This window comes from Coregonus lavaretus (assembly GCF_964263955.1).
Source record: "Coregonus lavaretus genome assembly, chromosome: 1".
Classification (NCBI taxonomy): Eukaryota; Metazoa; Chordata; class Actinopteri; order Salmoniformes; family Salmonidae; genus Coregonus; species Coregonus lavaretus.
In genome coordinates, this window is record NC_139988.1 from 88661970 (window position 1) to 88676997 (window position 15028).

The following is a 15028-nucleotide window of genomic DNA, read 5'->3' on the forward strand; positions in this document are numbered from 1 at the left end:
TTTCAGCTTTGCCCAACACCTGGTCGTCTAATGGTTAGACGGAGACCTGGAGAGGCCTAAAAGCCACAGTGTCTCGCACCCACTGTGAAATTTGGTGGAGTATCAGTGATGATCTGGGGGTGCTTCAGCAAGGCTGGAATTGGTCAGATTTGTCTTTGTGAAGGACGCATGAATCAAGCCACGTACAAGGTTGTCCTGGAAGAAAATTTGCTTCCTTTTGCTCTGACATTGTTCCCCAACTCTGAGGATTGGTTTTTCCAGCAGGACAATGCACCATGCCACACAGCCAGGTCAATCAAGGTGTGGATGGAGGACCACCAGATAAAGACCCTGTCATGGCCAGCCCAATCTCCAGACCTGAACCCCATTGAAAACTTCTGCAATGTGATCAAGAGGAAGATGGATGGTCACAAGCCATCAAACAAAGCCGAGCTGCTTGAATTTTTGCGCCAGGAGTGGCATAAAGTCACCCAACATCAATTTGAAAGACTGGTGGAGAGCATGCCAAGACGCATGAAAGCTGTGATTGAAAATCAGGGTTATTCCACCAAATATTGATTTCTGAACTCTTCCTAAGTTAAAACATTAGTATTGTGTTGTTTAAAAATTAACATGAACTTATTTTCTTTGCATTATTCGAGGTCTGACAACACTGCATATTTTTTGTTATTTTGAACAGTTGTCATTTTCTGCAAATAAATGCTCTAAATGACAATATTTTATTTGGAATTTGGGAGAAATGTTGTCAGTAGTTTATAGAATAAAACAAAAATGTTATTTTTACCGAAACACATACCTATAAATAATAAAACCAGAGGAACTGATAATTTTGCATTGGTCTCTTAAATGTTTTCTGCAGCTGTATATGTATGTATGTTCTTTCCTATAAGCATTCATAACAGATTATAACAACCTTATGACAGCCTTTATAACATCTGAATGCATCTATAGGCTCGTAATGCTCTAGCAGACAGACAGAAGGACCTGGAGGGGAAGACTCAGCAGCTATAAGCCTTCATAACACCTTATAACAGCCTTTAAGATCTGCATGTATCCCTCTAGGCCCGTAAGGCTCTAGCGGACAGACAGAAGGACCTGGAGGTAAAAACCCAGCAGCTGGAGATCAAACTAAGCAACAAGATCGAGGAGGACATCAAGAAAGCCCGGCGGAAATCCACACAAGCAGGTCAGAGCCGGGTCAAAGGTCAAACCAAAGGTCATCAAAGGTCACTGTGGGGTTAGCCAGTGGGTCAAAGACTCACATGTTTGTTATAACTGATATTGGTGTCACTTGTTTCATTCCCATCTGGGAGTCTTGAGTATTTTATCTGTACAGATTACAGGTTATTCTAGCACAGATCTGACCAAGAGAGACTAGTGTATAGCTAGCTAACTTTAAACAAAAAGTTATTCATGACTTGATAAACATACATTCTAAACCAGTGATTCTCAACTGGTGGGTCGCGATTCTCAACTGGTGGGTCGCAATTCTCAACTGGTGGGTCGCAATTCTCAACTGGTGGGTCGCAATTCTCAACTGGTGGGTCGCAATTCTCAACTGGTGGGTCGCAATTCTCAACTGGTGGGTCGCGATTCTCAACTGGTGGGTCGCGATTCTCAACTGGTGGGTCGCAATTCTCAACTGGTGGGTCGCAATTCTCAACTGGTGGGTCGCAATTCTCAACTGGTGGGTCGCGATTCTCAACTGGTGGGTCGCGATTCTCAACTGGTGGGTCGCGATTCTCAACTGGTGGGTCGCAATTCTCAACTGGTGGGTCGCAATTCTCAACTGGTGGGTCGCAATTCTCAACTGGTGGGTCGCAATTCTCAACTGGTGGGTCGCAATTCTCAACTGGTGGGTCGCAATTCTCAACTGGTGGGTCGCAATTCTCAACTGGTGGGTCGCAATTCTCAACTGGTGGGTCGCGATTCTCTACTGGTGGGTCGCGATTCTCTACTGGTGGGTCGCGATTCTCAACTGGTGGGTCGCAATTCTCTACTGGTGGGTCGCGATTCTCAACTGGTGGGTCGCGGGAGGTTTTGCTATCTGTGTCTGAGTAAATAAAATAAAAAATATTTTTAAAATAAATGTATACTTTGAACTTAAATCAGGTAGAAAGTGTAGAAATTACAATGAACTTAAAATAATTCAATCTCTTTTATTATTTTTATCACAGCATTTTCAATATAGAGCTATTAGCACCTCTACACCATCTAACCCTGTACCTCTACACTATCTAACCCTGCACCTCTACACTATCTAACCTTGCACCTCTATACTATCTAACCCTGCACCTATACATTATCTAACCCTGCACCTATACACTATCTAACCCTGCACCTCTACACTATCTAACCCTGTACCTATACACTATCTAACCCTGCACCTATACACTATCTAACCCTGCACCTCTACACTATCTAACCCTGCACCTCTACACTATCTAACCCTGTACCTATACACTATCTAACCCTGCACCATTACACTATCTAACCCTGCACCTCTACACTATATAACCCTGCACCTATACACTATCTAACCCTGTACCTCTACACTATCTAACCCTGTACCTCTACACTATCTAACCCTGTACCTATACACTATCTAACCCTGCACCTATACACTATCTAACCCTGTACCTCTACACTATCTAACCCTGCACCTCTACACAATCCCCCATAATCCCCCATTCCACTACTTTGGCCCTAAAATACCCTACATCTGGCCGTCGGCCTGGGAGGATGGAACCCCTTCTCTCAATACTTCTCGTAGATCTTCTGCACTAAAATCTCTCACTCAAAATTATTTATCTGCTGCTGCAACTACCACATTTATCTTCTGTGATTTCCGCTCCATCAGTGCAGTGCAGTTGATCACCGTGGCTATAAAACGAATCCTCTCTGGATCTCTCTCTTCAGGCCTACTCACTGGGGGGCTCCCAGTTAAACCCCTCACCCTTGGGCTATCCTCTATTCTCTTCACTGCCTCAGCATAGGAAACTTTCTGCCCCACTCGAACTCTGGCAATCTCAACCTGTCTCTCTCTCACAGGGCACATGGGATCCCCAGCTGCATGGATGCACCCACTGTTGACACACAGCGCTTTCTCTATCCCAATTATACACTCCCTTCAGACTATGCACATTTCTCACATTGTGGGATCTCCCTTCTACACACTGCTGCAACATGGCCGAAACCTTGGCACCTAAAGCACCGTAGCGGGTTCGGAACATAGGCCCTCACAGAATAGCAAACATAACCTAACCTGACCTTATCAGGTAGAAACTCTGTGTCAAAGCTCAACAAGTCCAGACAGGCTATTCTCAGTCTCGCCATTGCCACCGGGTCTACGTCTCACCAAACGGCAGGCGTCACAAACACCAGGAATATTATTTTTCATTTGATCCACCTCTACACTCAACGCTACTTCACTAATCACCCATTTAAGTGGCATCCTGTTCCAGGGGAGCAAAGCACGCCACAGGTTGAGCTCCGAGCCATGCAACGCGAAGCGCCCACTTCCTCTCTGCGGAGGATGCACAAAAAACATAAACAATTCCACTTCTCGAAACTTTCACAGATGTAACCAGTTTGTCCTTTACCCCAGCTTGACACAATGTATGGGTCAGATAAAAAGCAGGAATCTACTCTTTCCAAAAAGCTCACTCCCACCGATCTAAGACCCGCTACGACTCTGATCTGTTCCCTATATACATTTAATTGTTAGTGAACTACTACCACATATCACTTAAATTGGTACTGGAATCTTACCAACAGGTGCACCATATAGCCACTTACAAGGCACGCCATAAAATATGTTATTGAGCCACGGATTCTTTCTCCTCCCACAATATTTCTCCACAATGCACCCGAATTTACAGTATGCTCAAGTAAATATATAGCAAACCAGCAATACAGTACTTTATTGCTGAATTGCATTGAAGATAAAATCAGCGATTGCTAATAGTGAAAATTGAATTATACTGTATATTACACTATACCAACTGATATTTGGTGTTTAATATCACTTGCTCTTTAGGCCTTAACAAAGACTTCTAAACTGACAGTGACTACAGAGATCAAAAGGATATGGTTAAACACTCAACCATTAAAGGTTAGAGACTTGCTGCCAGTCTGATCGGTCTCCTATATAAATGTAATTGTTAGGGAACCACTTCCATATGTCACTTAAATTGGAACAGAACTCTCACTAATTGGTGCAAGAAATATAGCCACTTACAAGGCACGCCTCAAAATATGTTAATGAGTGAGAAACAACAATACCATGCAACCACAAGTGTTCAATAATTTTTTTGGCACTCCAAAAATGCAGCATGGTACTGTATTCTGAATTACAGCAATTGGCCAGTAAGTTACTGTAGAGTTTCAGGACAAGGTTTGTAGAATTCCTAAAATACAGTATATTACCGTATTCTGCTGGGGTACAGCATTCTCACTTATGGGTGCAACAAATATAGCCCCTTACAAGGCACGCCCCAAAATATGTTAATTAGCTACACACTCTTTCCCTGCCCTCAACATTTTCCCACAATGCACCATAATTAATAGTGTAAAATACATTTCGAGTATTTTACTGTGCATTTTACAGTGTTTTATTATTGAAATTACAGAAATGTCATTATAACAGGCAAGGATATAAACAAATGTACAGTATTTTACTGTGCATTCTACAGTAATGTTGATTAATACAGTAAGTCAGTGATAAAATTACAAAAACAGCTAACAAAAACACACGCACACACATACACACACGCACACTCACACTGGTGCACACACGCACGCCTTCTTCTTGCTTACGCCGTCTGTGTGAAAAACGGCATCAGTTGTTGGTGATGATGATAGTGTGCCAGCTATGACAGTGGTGTGAAGGAGACAGAGAGAGCGGCCCAACACACAACACGTCTGCTAGCCAAGGCTATCCCTCCCAGTCTCCCGTGTTATCTACCCTGACTAAAGACAATTCATTAAACACAGTGTACTGTATTTCCCCAAATACATACTATGACTACGTCTTAAGGGAATGAAACACTGTGTTGGGTAATAGGTTTAAACATGCATTTTAGGATCATCTCTGTGTCTCAGGCAATAAATTATGAAACAGAGGAGTTTAGTGTCATATCAGTGTCATTTTAGAAGTATCTATCTGATGTTATTGTATGAGTATGATACGTTAGGCTACAAACATGTTTTTGTCAGTATGTATTACCCTGTAGGCTAATGGGAATGTGTCAGACTGAAATGTGTATTAGATTATCAATATTTAACTATCTGATTAAGACTTACACTCAACATTATTATCCATATCTGATCATCTACAAGACTTAAACATTCTACTGAAATCTTATAGTAGGTCGTTATGTGAGCCTTAGTTATTCACCTAGTTATCCACTTAGTTATCCACCTAGTTATCCACCTAGTTATCCACTTAGTTATCCATTTAATTATCCACCTAGTTATCCACTTAGTTATCCACTTAGTTATCCACTTAGTTATCCACTTAGCTATCCACCTAGTTATCCACTTAGTAATCCATTTAGTTATCCTCTTAGTTATCCACCTAGTTATCCACTTAGTTATCCACTTAGTTATCCACTTAGTAATCAATTTAGTTATCCACATAGTTATCCACTTAGTAATCCACTTAGTAATTAATTTAGTTATCCACTTAGTTATCCATTTAGTTATCCACTTAGTTATCCACTTACTTATCCACTTAATCATCCATTTAGTTATCCACTTAGTTATCCATTTAGTTATCCACTTAGTTATCCACTTAGTTATCAATTTAGTCATCCACTTAGTTATCCACTTAGTTATCCACTTAGTTATCCATTTAGTCATCCACTTAGTTATCCATTTAGTTATCCACTTAGTTATCCACTTAGTTATCCATTTAGTTATCAATTTAGTTATCAATTTAGTTATCCACTTAGTTATCCATTTAGTTATTCACTTAGTTATCCACTTAGTTATCCACTTAGTTATCCACTTAGCTATCCACCTAGTTATCCACTTAGTAATCCATTTAGTTATCCTCTTAGTTATCCACCTAGTTATCCACTTAGTTATCCACTTAGTTATCCACTTAGTAATCAATTTAGTTATCCACATAGTTATCCACTTAGTAATCCACTTAGTAATTAATTTAGTTATCCACTTAGTTATCCATTTAGTTATCCACTTAGTTATCCACTTACTTATCCACTTAATCATCCATTTAGTTATCCACTTAGTTATCCATTTAGTTATCCACTTAGTTATCCACTTAGTTATCAATTTAGTCATCCACTTAGTTATCCACTTAGTTATCCACTTAGTTATCCATTTAGTCATCCACTTAGTTATCCATTTAGTTATCCACTTAGTTATCCACTTAGTTATCCATTTAGTTATCAATTTAGTTATCAATTTAGTTATCCACTTAGTTATCCATTTAGTTATTCACTTAGTTATCCACTTAGTAATCAATTTAGTTATCCACTTAGTTATCCACTTAGTTATCCATTTAGTTATCCACTGAGTTATCCACTGAGTTATCCACTGAGTTATCCACTGAGTTATCCACTTAGTTATCCACTTAGTTATCCACTTAGTAATCAATTTAGTTATCCACTTAGTTATCCACTTAGTTATCCATTTAGTTATCCACTGAGTTATCCATTTAGTAATCCATTTAGTTATCCACTTAGTTATCCACTGAGTAATCCATTTAGTTATCCACTGAGTTATCCATTTAGTTATCCACTTAGTTAGACATTTAGTTATCCACTTAGTTATCCACTTGTGAGCTTTTGTTGGTGTTAACATGCAATGAGAGGGAGTAAGGACTTGCTTTGACTTTGCTGATAAATACACTATATATTCAAAACTATGTGGACACCCCTTCAAATTAGTGGACTCTGCAATTTCAGCCACACCCGTTGCTGACAGGTGTATAAAATTGAGCACACAGCCATGCAATCTCCATAGACAAACATTGGCAGTAGAATGGCCTTACTGAAGAGCTCAGTGACTTTCAACGTCGCACCGTCATAGGATGCCACCTTTCAAACAAGTCAGTTCATAAAATTCTGCCCTGCTAGAGCTGCCCCGGTCAACTGTAAGTGCAGTTATTGTGAAGAACAGCTCAGCCGTGAAGTGGTAGGCCACACAATCTCACAGAATGGGACCGCCGAGTGCTGAAGCGTGTAGTGCATAAAAATCGTCTGTCCTTGGTTGCAACACTCACTACTGAGTTCCAAACGGCCTCTGGAAGCAACGTCAGCACAATAACTGTTCGTCGGGAGCTTCATGAAATGGGTTTCCATGGCCGAGCAGCTGCACACAAGCCTAAGATCACCATGCGCAATGCCAAGCGTCGGCTGGAGTGGTGTAAAGCTCGCCGCCATTGGACTCTGGAGCAGTGGAAACACGTTCTCTGGAGTGATTAATCATGCTTCACCATCTGGCAGTCCGACGGACGAATCTGGGTTTGACGGATGCCAGGAGAACACTTCCTGCCCAAATGCATAGTGCCAACTGTAAAGTTTGGTGGATGAGGAATTATGGTCTGGGGCTATTTTTCATGGTTCGGGCTAGGCCCCTTAATTCCAGTGAAGGAAAATCTTAATGCTATAGCATACAATGACATTCTAGACCATTCTGTGCTTCTAAATTTGTGGCAACAGTTTGTGGAAGGCTCTTTCTTGTTTCAGCATCACAATGCCCCCGTGCACAAAGCAAGGTCCATACAGAAATGTTTTACCTTTGGGATGAATTGGAACGCCGACTGCGAACCGTCCAACATCAGTGCCTGACCTCACTAATGCTCTTGTGGCTGAATGGAAGCAAGTCCCCGCAGCAATGATCCAACATCTAGTGGAAAGCCTTCTCAGAAGAGTGGAGGCTGTTATAGCAGCAAAGTGGGGAACAACTCGATACTAATGCCCATGATTTTGGAATTAGATGTTTGACGAGCAGATATCCACATACTTTTGGTCATGTAGTGTACTTGGTTGATGGTAAATGTACTTGATAAAAGTACTATCGTGATGTGTTGTTGGCCCATCTAGATATCTTAAGATGAATGCAATAATTGTAAGTTGAGTGTCTGCTAAATGACTTTAAATGTACATGTAAAATATCAAATGTTGAGAAGTTATTGAACAACCGTTTCAAGTTTCCTAAACCCAGAGGAAAGAAAGGTGCAGCCAGTGTCCAAATCAAAGATAAGCTTTGTCTAAACAGTGTTTTCTCTCTACCAGGAGACGACCTGATGCGCTGTGTCGACCTTTACAACCAGTCACAGTCCAAATGGTTTGAGGAGATGGTGACCACAAGCCTGGTAAGACTCTCTTTTCATATTCTCCTTAGTTCTTTCTCCTTTTTATTTATGGTGAATCTGTAATGTAACGTATTGCTTTGTTAGCCTGGGTTCTAGTCTTCAGGAACAGTGAGGCTGGCTATCGGTGAGGCTGGCTAACTACAGAAAGGATGAATCTGAATCGTGTAATCTAAAACCACGTTCCCTTCAATCCCTTTCTGTCCTTCAGGAGTTGGAGAGGCTGGAGGTAGAGAGGGTGGAGATGATACGACAGCATCTGTGTCAGTACACCACCTTGCGGCATGAGACGGACATGTTTAACCAGAGTGTAAGTCAAGCGCCACCTCGTATTATCAGTAGAGGGCACTCCAATGCCTTGTTTTTCTGTGTATGGTCAGAGCTACACACACACACAGGGTATTGACTGTTTTTTCCACGTGTCCCTGCAGACGATGGAGCCTGTGGACCAGCTGTTACAGAGTGTGGACCCAGCTAGAGACAGAGAGCTCTGGGTCCAGGATCAGAAGACAGGAGACATCAGGCCTGTGGACATTGAGATATAACACACCTGGTTCCCAGGGGTCACACACACGGATCCACAAGCTTTACGGGGGCTTACAAGTGAACTTTGAGATATTATGGACATCCTGAGAAATCTGGATGACTCACTTCACAGAACACCAGAGAGAGAGAGAGAGAGAGAGAGAGAGAGAGAGAGAGAGAGAGAGAGAGAGAGAGAGAGAGAGAGAGAGAGAGAGAGAGAGAGAGAGAGAGAGAGAGAGAGAGAGAGAGAGAGAGGAGAGAGAGAGAGAGAGAGAGAGAGAGAGAGAGAGAGAGAGAGAGAGAGAGAGAGAGAGAGAGAGAGAGAGGAGAGAGAGAGAGAGAGAGAGAGAGAGAGAGAGAATTCAGGTTAGGATTTAGCCCCTAGTTACAAAATGTCATGACTACTGCTGCATACCTTTACTTGGTCAAACTCTTTGGAAGTAGAATGAGAGTAAAATGTGAACACAAACGTTTTATTCACCTCCCTGTGTAGATCTTAAAACTTTGTCTATCAATGCTTTATAACCAAGCATCAACCTTTATCTTTCATCTTTTTTTTTTTTTTTTTACATTACAAGTTAAGATGGAGAATGTAAACATGATGTAATAAAAGTGATCTTGGTTATCATCAGTAGTATGAACTGTATTACAAAACAATATCTAGGATGGATAAAATCGTATGTCTGAAATCAACTGGACAACAATCTCACTGACATTATGATTGTTGTTATGTGAAACAAGATAAAATAATGCTTTGAAATGTTTGACACTGCTGTATGTAGTAGGGACATTGGTTTGGACTTAAAAGGAAACACCCTGAGACAGTACATGTTTCTTTGCTCCCACTGGACATCCAACTGACTCCCTCCCTAGGCGCTACCAATGATTTATATATACACTCGATGACTGATAGGGGGCGCTGTGTTGAAGCCACCGGACCTCCATCTTTGCATTTCCACACCATTGTAGCAAATATAGAGAAATGCATTTATTAATGTCTATATTCGTTTTTTGCCACATTCTATTACAGACACTGTAATGCAGCCGTTTAAAATTATATTATGTGAGCTAAACATAAAAAATAAATACAAAATATCTAAAAACATTTTCCTTAAAGTATAATTGTTTTGAGATAACTAATGTTACTGTCCCCGCTACAACAAAAAATACTTAAATACATGTAATTTTGTCCTTGAATCCTTTATCCTTGAATCCTTTAATTGAAATACTGTAGAATTCCATTCATTCCTATGGAGGACTGCTCCTACCGGGGAGTGCCAATATGGCCGACCGGTGGCTTCAAAGCCTCTCAATGGCCAATACATAGCATCAGCAATACAGGGTTTATATACATGAGCGGGTGCTATTCTACCATGAGTTTCTTCAGGGAGATGAGATAGGCTGGCATAAGGGTGCTGACAGAGTCGTTGATGATCTTCTCACCTCTGTGTTGAGTTTGGAGAGGAGGTGCTGCAGCTCCAACTTGTTCTCCTGCTCCTCCGCCAGATGTTCCTTCAACACCTCACTCCTGACGCAGCGCTGCCAGACTGCTGCCTGCTTAGAATGGGGGGAGGTACACACAGACTGTCACAGACATCTGAAAGCTATATTTGGATCCAGAATGAAACATTGTGCGTAAGGAGGACACGTTATGAGGTCATTCCGATGCTTGGATTCATAAACTCTTATCAGTTGTTGATACAACTGAAAACATTCTCCACATAATCAGGGAGCCTAAATACTCTCTTCCTCAAAACACACATACACAAACAAAACACACACACACACACACACAAAACACACACCACAGCCCGGTACTACCTTGAAGTCCTCGTCCATCTGTTTCTTGATGTCTTGATGTTGGGTCAGTATCTGGGTCTTGGAGCGGCTGACCTGGCTGGCTCTGCTCTGCCTCCTCCAGCTGTCTGGCCACGTCTGTGTTGTCAGCTAACATCACCCAGGGAGAAGACAAGTTAGAGACACAACCAGGGGCTCGATTCTATCAGATCCGTGCTAGCTGACACCCGCATAGCGGTTGTTTTTGGCGGTGTCGGAGGTAGAACTGTGTAAGAGTTGTCCAATCCACAAGCAGCTCCCGGTATTATACCTAAAGCAGACATTGTCATTGGCTGCATGGAGTCGCATTATGTGAAATCCCATGCATCCCCTGTTTACAAGCATGGCGCCAGGGTAGTGGGTTCGATCCCCGGGACCACCCCATACGTAAAAATGTATGCACACATGACTGTAAGTAGCTTTGGATAAAAGCATCTGCTAAATGGCATATTATTATTATTATTATTATTATTATGTAATCTACATCTCGATTAGGCTGATAGTAATTCTTATGATTTGTTTAATGATTTTCAATATAAACTACACTGTCCTGTTCGGAACTTCTAACGCGAGTAGGACGGGTGTGGCTTCGTGACAATGACCACATGAGCAGTCACTCACCTATTTGACAGCTCCAACGCAGTTGCACCTCCGACACCACCAAAATGCCAGCTATGCGGGCGCCGTCTAGCCCCGATTAATGCTTGATCTGTTTTTTGTGCACAAATGTGTTTACATCGCTGTTAGTGAGCATTTCTCCTTTGCCAAGATAATCCATCCACCTGACAGGTGTGGCATATCAATAAGCTGATTAAACAGCATGATCTTTAAACAGGTGCAGCTTGTGCTGGGGACAATAAAAGTCCACTTTACAATGATGGTGAAAATTGGGATACATTTTGGGGTTAAGTGGGTCAAATCTTCCTAGAAGTCACAGAGGGTGCATGGAGGGACATGTCAAAATGCAGATTTTTGGCAGTTTAGCAAGTCCTTATTCATAGAAAAATATCAAATGTATTGAATTATCCGTGTGTTCTATATTAGAGGGCACTTCATTTAATATACCAGGCTTATACAATCCAATATTGGTGCCCAATTTCTACTTAAAATATCAAATGGACGCAAAAGACACTCTTTTCGTCAAACGACCCAGATGCTTTAAAAAAAAAAATCAAGTATGTGCTTGCAATAAACAAAGACATCGATTGAGGGTTTGATTGAATTCCAAGCCTTTGGTTCCTTAATAAATTGCCTAAGTCCATCAAGCAGTTTTCCTAAAACCCTTCACCTCAGCCCTCTCAGCCCTAACCTCTGTGAGACAGCCAGTTAGATGGCAGTGGAATTATTGTTTTTCGTTCCTCCTTCAAGGCCCTTGAACGGCTTATCGTTGGCGAGGTTGTGTTCTGGCTCAGGGCCACATCTCAGTAAAAGGGGCTGTTGTTTGTGCATGAGCCCCCCCTTGGGACACTGTTGTAGTGGGGGTTTGTGGGGTCAAGGGAGGGGCGATGCTCAGAGGCATATCACACGTAATTACAGTACGTGCTAGCTGTGGCTAACCCGGATGTCTGAAAGAGAGAATCATACATCATTGAACATTTGCTATTTCATTGTCTAGAAGATGAAATACCTTACTACTGGCTTCTCCTTAACGCCATAGCGTAAGTGGGAACTATCTCCATGAATCATGTTAGGGCTGTTGTGGTGTATAAAGGTGCTACTACAGGACATAGAAATGGAATGAATAGAACCGGCATCTCCATTCAAGTCAATGACTGGCAGGAAGTAAAAGCAGGAAATGTACCCATCAATATGTGCTGTGATTTGTTGAATACACTCAACTGACATTATAACAAATACATTGCATTGCATGAACCACATCAGTTTAGCCTCATTTGAATGAAAATTCTACATTACCATGGAAATTAATTGCATCACAATACCAGGCAGCCATTGCGAGTGTACCGATGAGTTTACCAGTCAAATTGCCAGGGTTAGAGGTTCCAAGTCTGTTCTACTCATTCTATTTCTATGCTAGAGTATACATACACATACTTTTTTATTCTGTGGAGGAGCTCATAGAGATCAGAGATGACAGAGACAGATGGTGAGGAAGGTAGATAATGGTTCCATGCTGTCAGGGGTTTTAGAAGTAGGGGGGACATAACCTGGCACAATCCAATATGCCGTCTCCATTTAGAACAAAAATTAAGCAAAAATGCCCACAGTCATCAAGCTAGGTAAGATAACAATGGTTAAGTGATTAATAAGACTGAACTAGATCAAAGGTAATTCAATAATAGATATTGTGTTGCACCTTTAACCAATAGCCGAACAAATGAACAACTCTTGAAAAAATACGAGACATTCGATTGTCTTTATTAAGACATCCTCTATATCAAATTTCAGGCAGACTGCCCAGCCAACCCGAGCTGCCTGCACGCCCACCAGTCTAGTCAATAACTCAACTTTCTCCACACGCACAAGTTTCTCCCTTCCCAGTTCACACCAAAAAAACAAAAATATATATATGTTTAGAAACAAAAACAAAACAAAACAAAAAACACATACCCCTCTAATATACATGAACACATAGAAACAGCAAATCCTCCATATCATTATTCTCATAGGACTAATAGTATTGTAGAGCTCTTTTTACTTGCACACAATATAGCTGGGTCACCCCGTCCTGCCCCTAGGGGTCCACCACCCTGCAGCGCCCCAACCCAACACACCCCACTCAGCTTTAGGATCTTAGTGAAACATTCATTATTGGTTTCGGGTGTGTTAGGCCAAGGCCGAGTGGCAGACCCCCAGGGACTGAGCAGCCCAGCAGCTAGGGATTGCCTAAATAGGTATCTCCCCTGACGTGGGCATGTTTTCAATACAGACTCCTTTAGTCATACTGTATTCCAGATAAGGCATCCAGACCTTATGAAAGTTGCCCAGTATACCCTTAATCTTGTAATAAATAAAATCTAGGGATACATAACTTGACATTGTGGGAGGATAACCAACCTTCCAATGAATGGAAATGCATTTCTTAGCCGCTATTAAATTCTTGGTTACACAGTTTCTTCAGATAAGAATCTCCAGTATCAACATTTCCAAGCAAACAAAAACAGGGAGAAGAGAGAATCTGTAGACATGCTGAGATAAAAGTACCAGCCTTCACAAGACCATAACATATGCAAATATGTCCCCTTTTGTGTTTTACACCTCCAGCAGAGGAATCACATGTCTGAGTGCATGTAATTCAGTTTCACTGGCATATAGTAAGTACGTTCTATGGATGGCCTTAAAATGCAGTAATTTATGTATGAGATTATATGAACATGACTGGGCATTCAAACATATCTGTATCCATTCATCATCATCAACAGCGTCTCCCAGGTCTTCCTCACATTTTTGTTTTACAGTGGGGAAAACAAGTATTTAGTCAGCCACCAATTGTGCAAGTTCTCCCACTTAAAAAGATGAGAGAGGCCTGTAATTTTCATCATAGGTACACGTCAACTATGACAGACAAATTGAGAAAAAAAAATCCAGAAAATCACATTGTAGGATTTTTAATGAATTTATTTGCAAATTATAGTGGAAAATAAGTATTTGGTCACCTACAAACAAGCAAGATTTCTGGCTCTCACAGATCTGTAACTTCTTCTTTAAGAGGCTCCTCTGTCCTCCACTCGTTACCTGTATTAATGGCACCGGTTTGAACTTGTTATCAGTATAAAAGACACCTGTCCACAACCTCAAACAGTCACACTCCAAACTCCACTACGGCCATGACCAAAGACCTGTCAAAGGACACCAGAAACAAAATTGGAGACCTGCACCAGGCTGGGAAGACTGAATCTGCAATAGGTAAGCAGCTTGGTTTGAAGAAATCAACTGTGGGAGCAATTATTAGGAAATGGAAGACATACAAGACCACTGATAATCTCCCTCGATCTGGGGCTCCACGCAAGATCTCACCCCGTGGGGTCAAAATGATCACAAGAACGGTGAGCAAAAATCCCAGAACCACACGGGGGGACCTAGTGAATGACCTGCAGAGAGCTGGGACCAAAGTAACAAAGCCTACCATCAGTAACACACTACGCCGCCAGGGACTCAAATCCTGCAGTGCCAGACGTGTCCCCCTGCTTAAGCCAGTACATGTCCAGGCCCGTCTGAAGTTTGCTAGAGTGCATTTGGATGATCCAGAAGAGGATTGGGAGAATGTCATATGGTCAGATGAAACCAAAATATAACTTTTTGGTAAAAACTCAACTCGTCGTGTTTGGAGGACAAAGAATGCTGAGTTGCATCCAAAGATCACCATAC

The 15028-nt window shown here is 41.6% G+C and overlaps 1 protein-coding gene across 1 annotated transcript in view; it reads left to right on the forward strand.

Moving 5' to 3' along the window:
- The window catches only part of LOC311131086 (growth arrest-specific protein 7-like), a 169082-nt gene extending 160195 nt beyond the window's left edge, over positions 1 to 8887 (forward strand). Inside the window, exons 11-14 of the mRNA XM_084163900.1 lie at positions 1063 to 1186; positions 8265 to 8344; positions 8553 to 8651; positions 8773 to 8887. Coding sequence (XP_084020026.1) covers positions 1063 to 1186; positions 8265 to 8344; positions 8553 to 8651; positions 8773 to 8886 — 417 coding nt within the window. The 3' untranslated portion in view covers position 8887. The remainder of the gene's footprint in view (positions 1 to 1062; positions 1187 to 8264; positions 8345 to 8552; positions 8652 to 8772) is intronic.
- The last annotated feature ends 6141 nt before the right edge of the window (positions 8888 to 15028 follow it).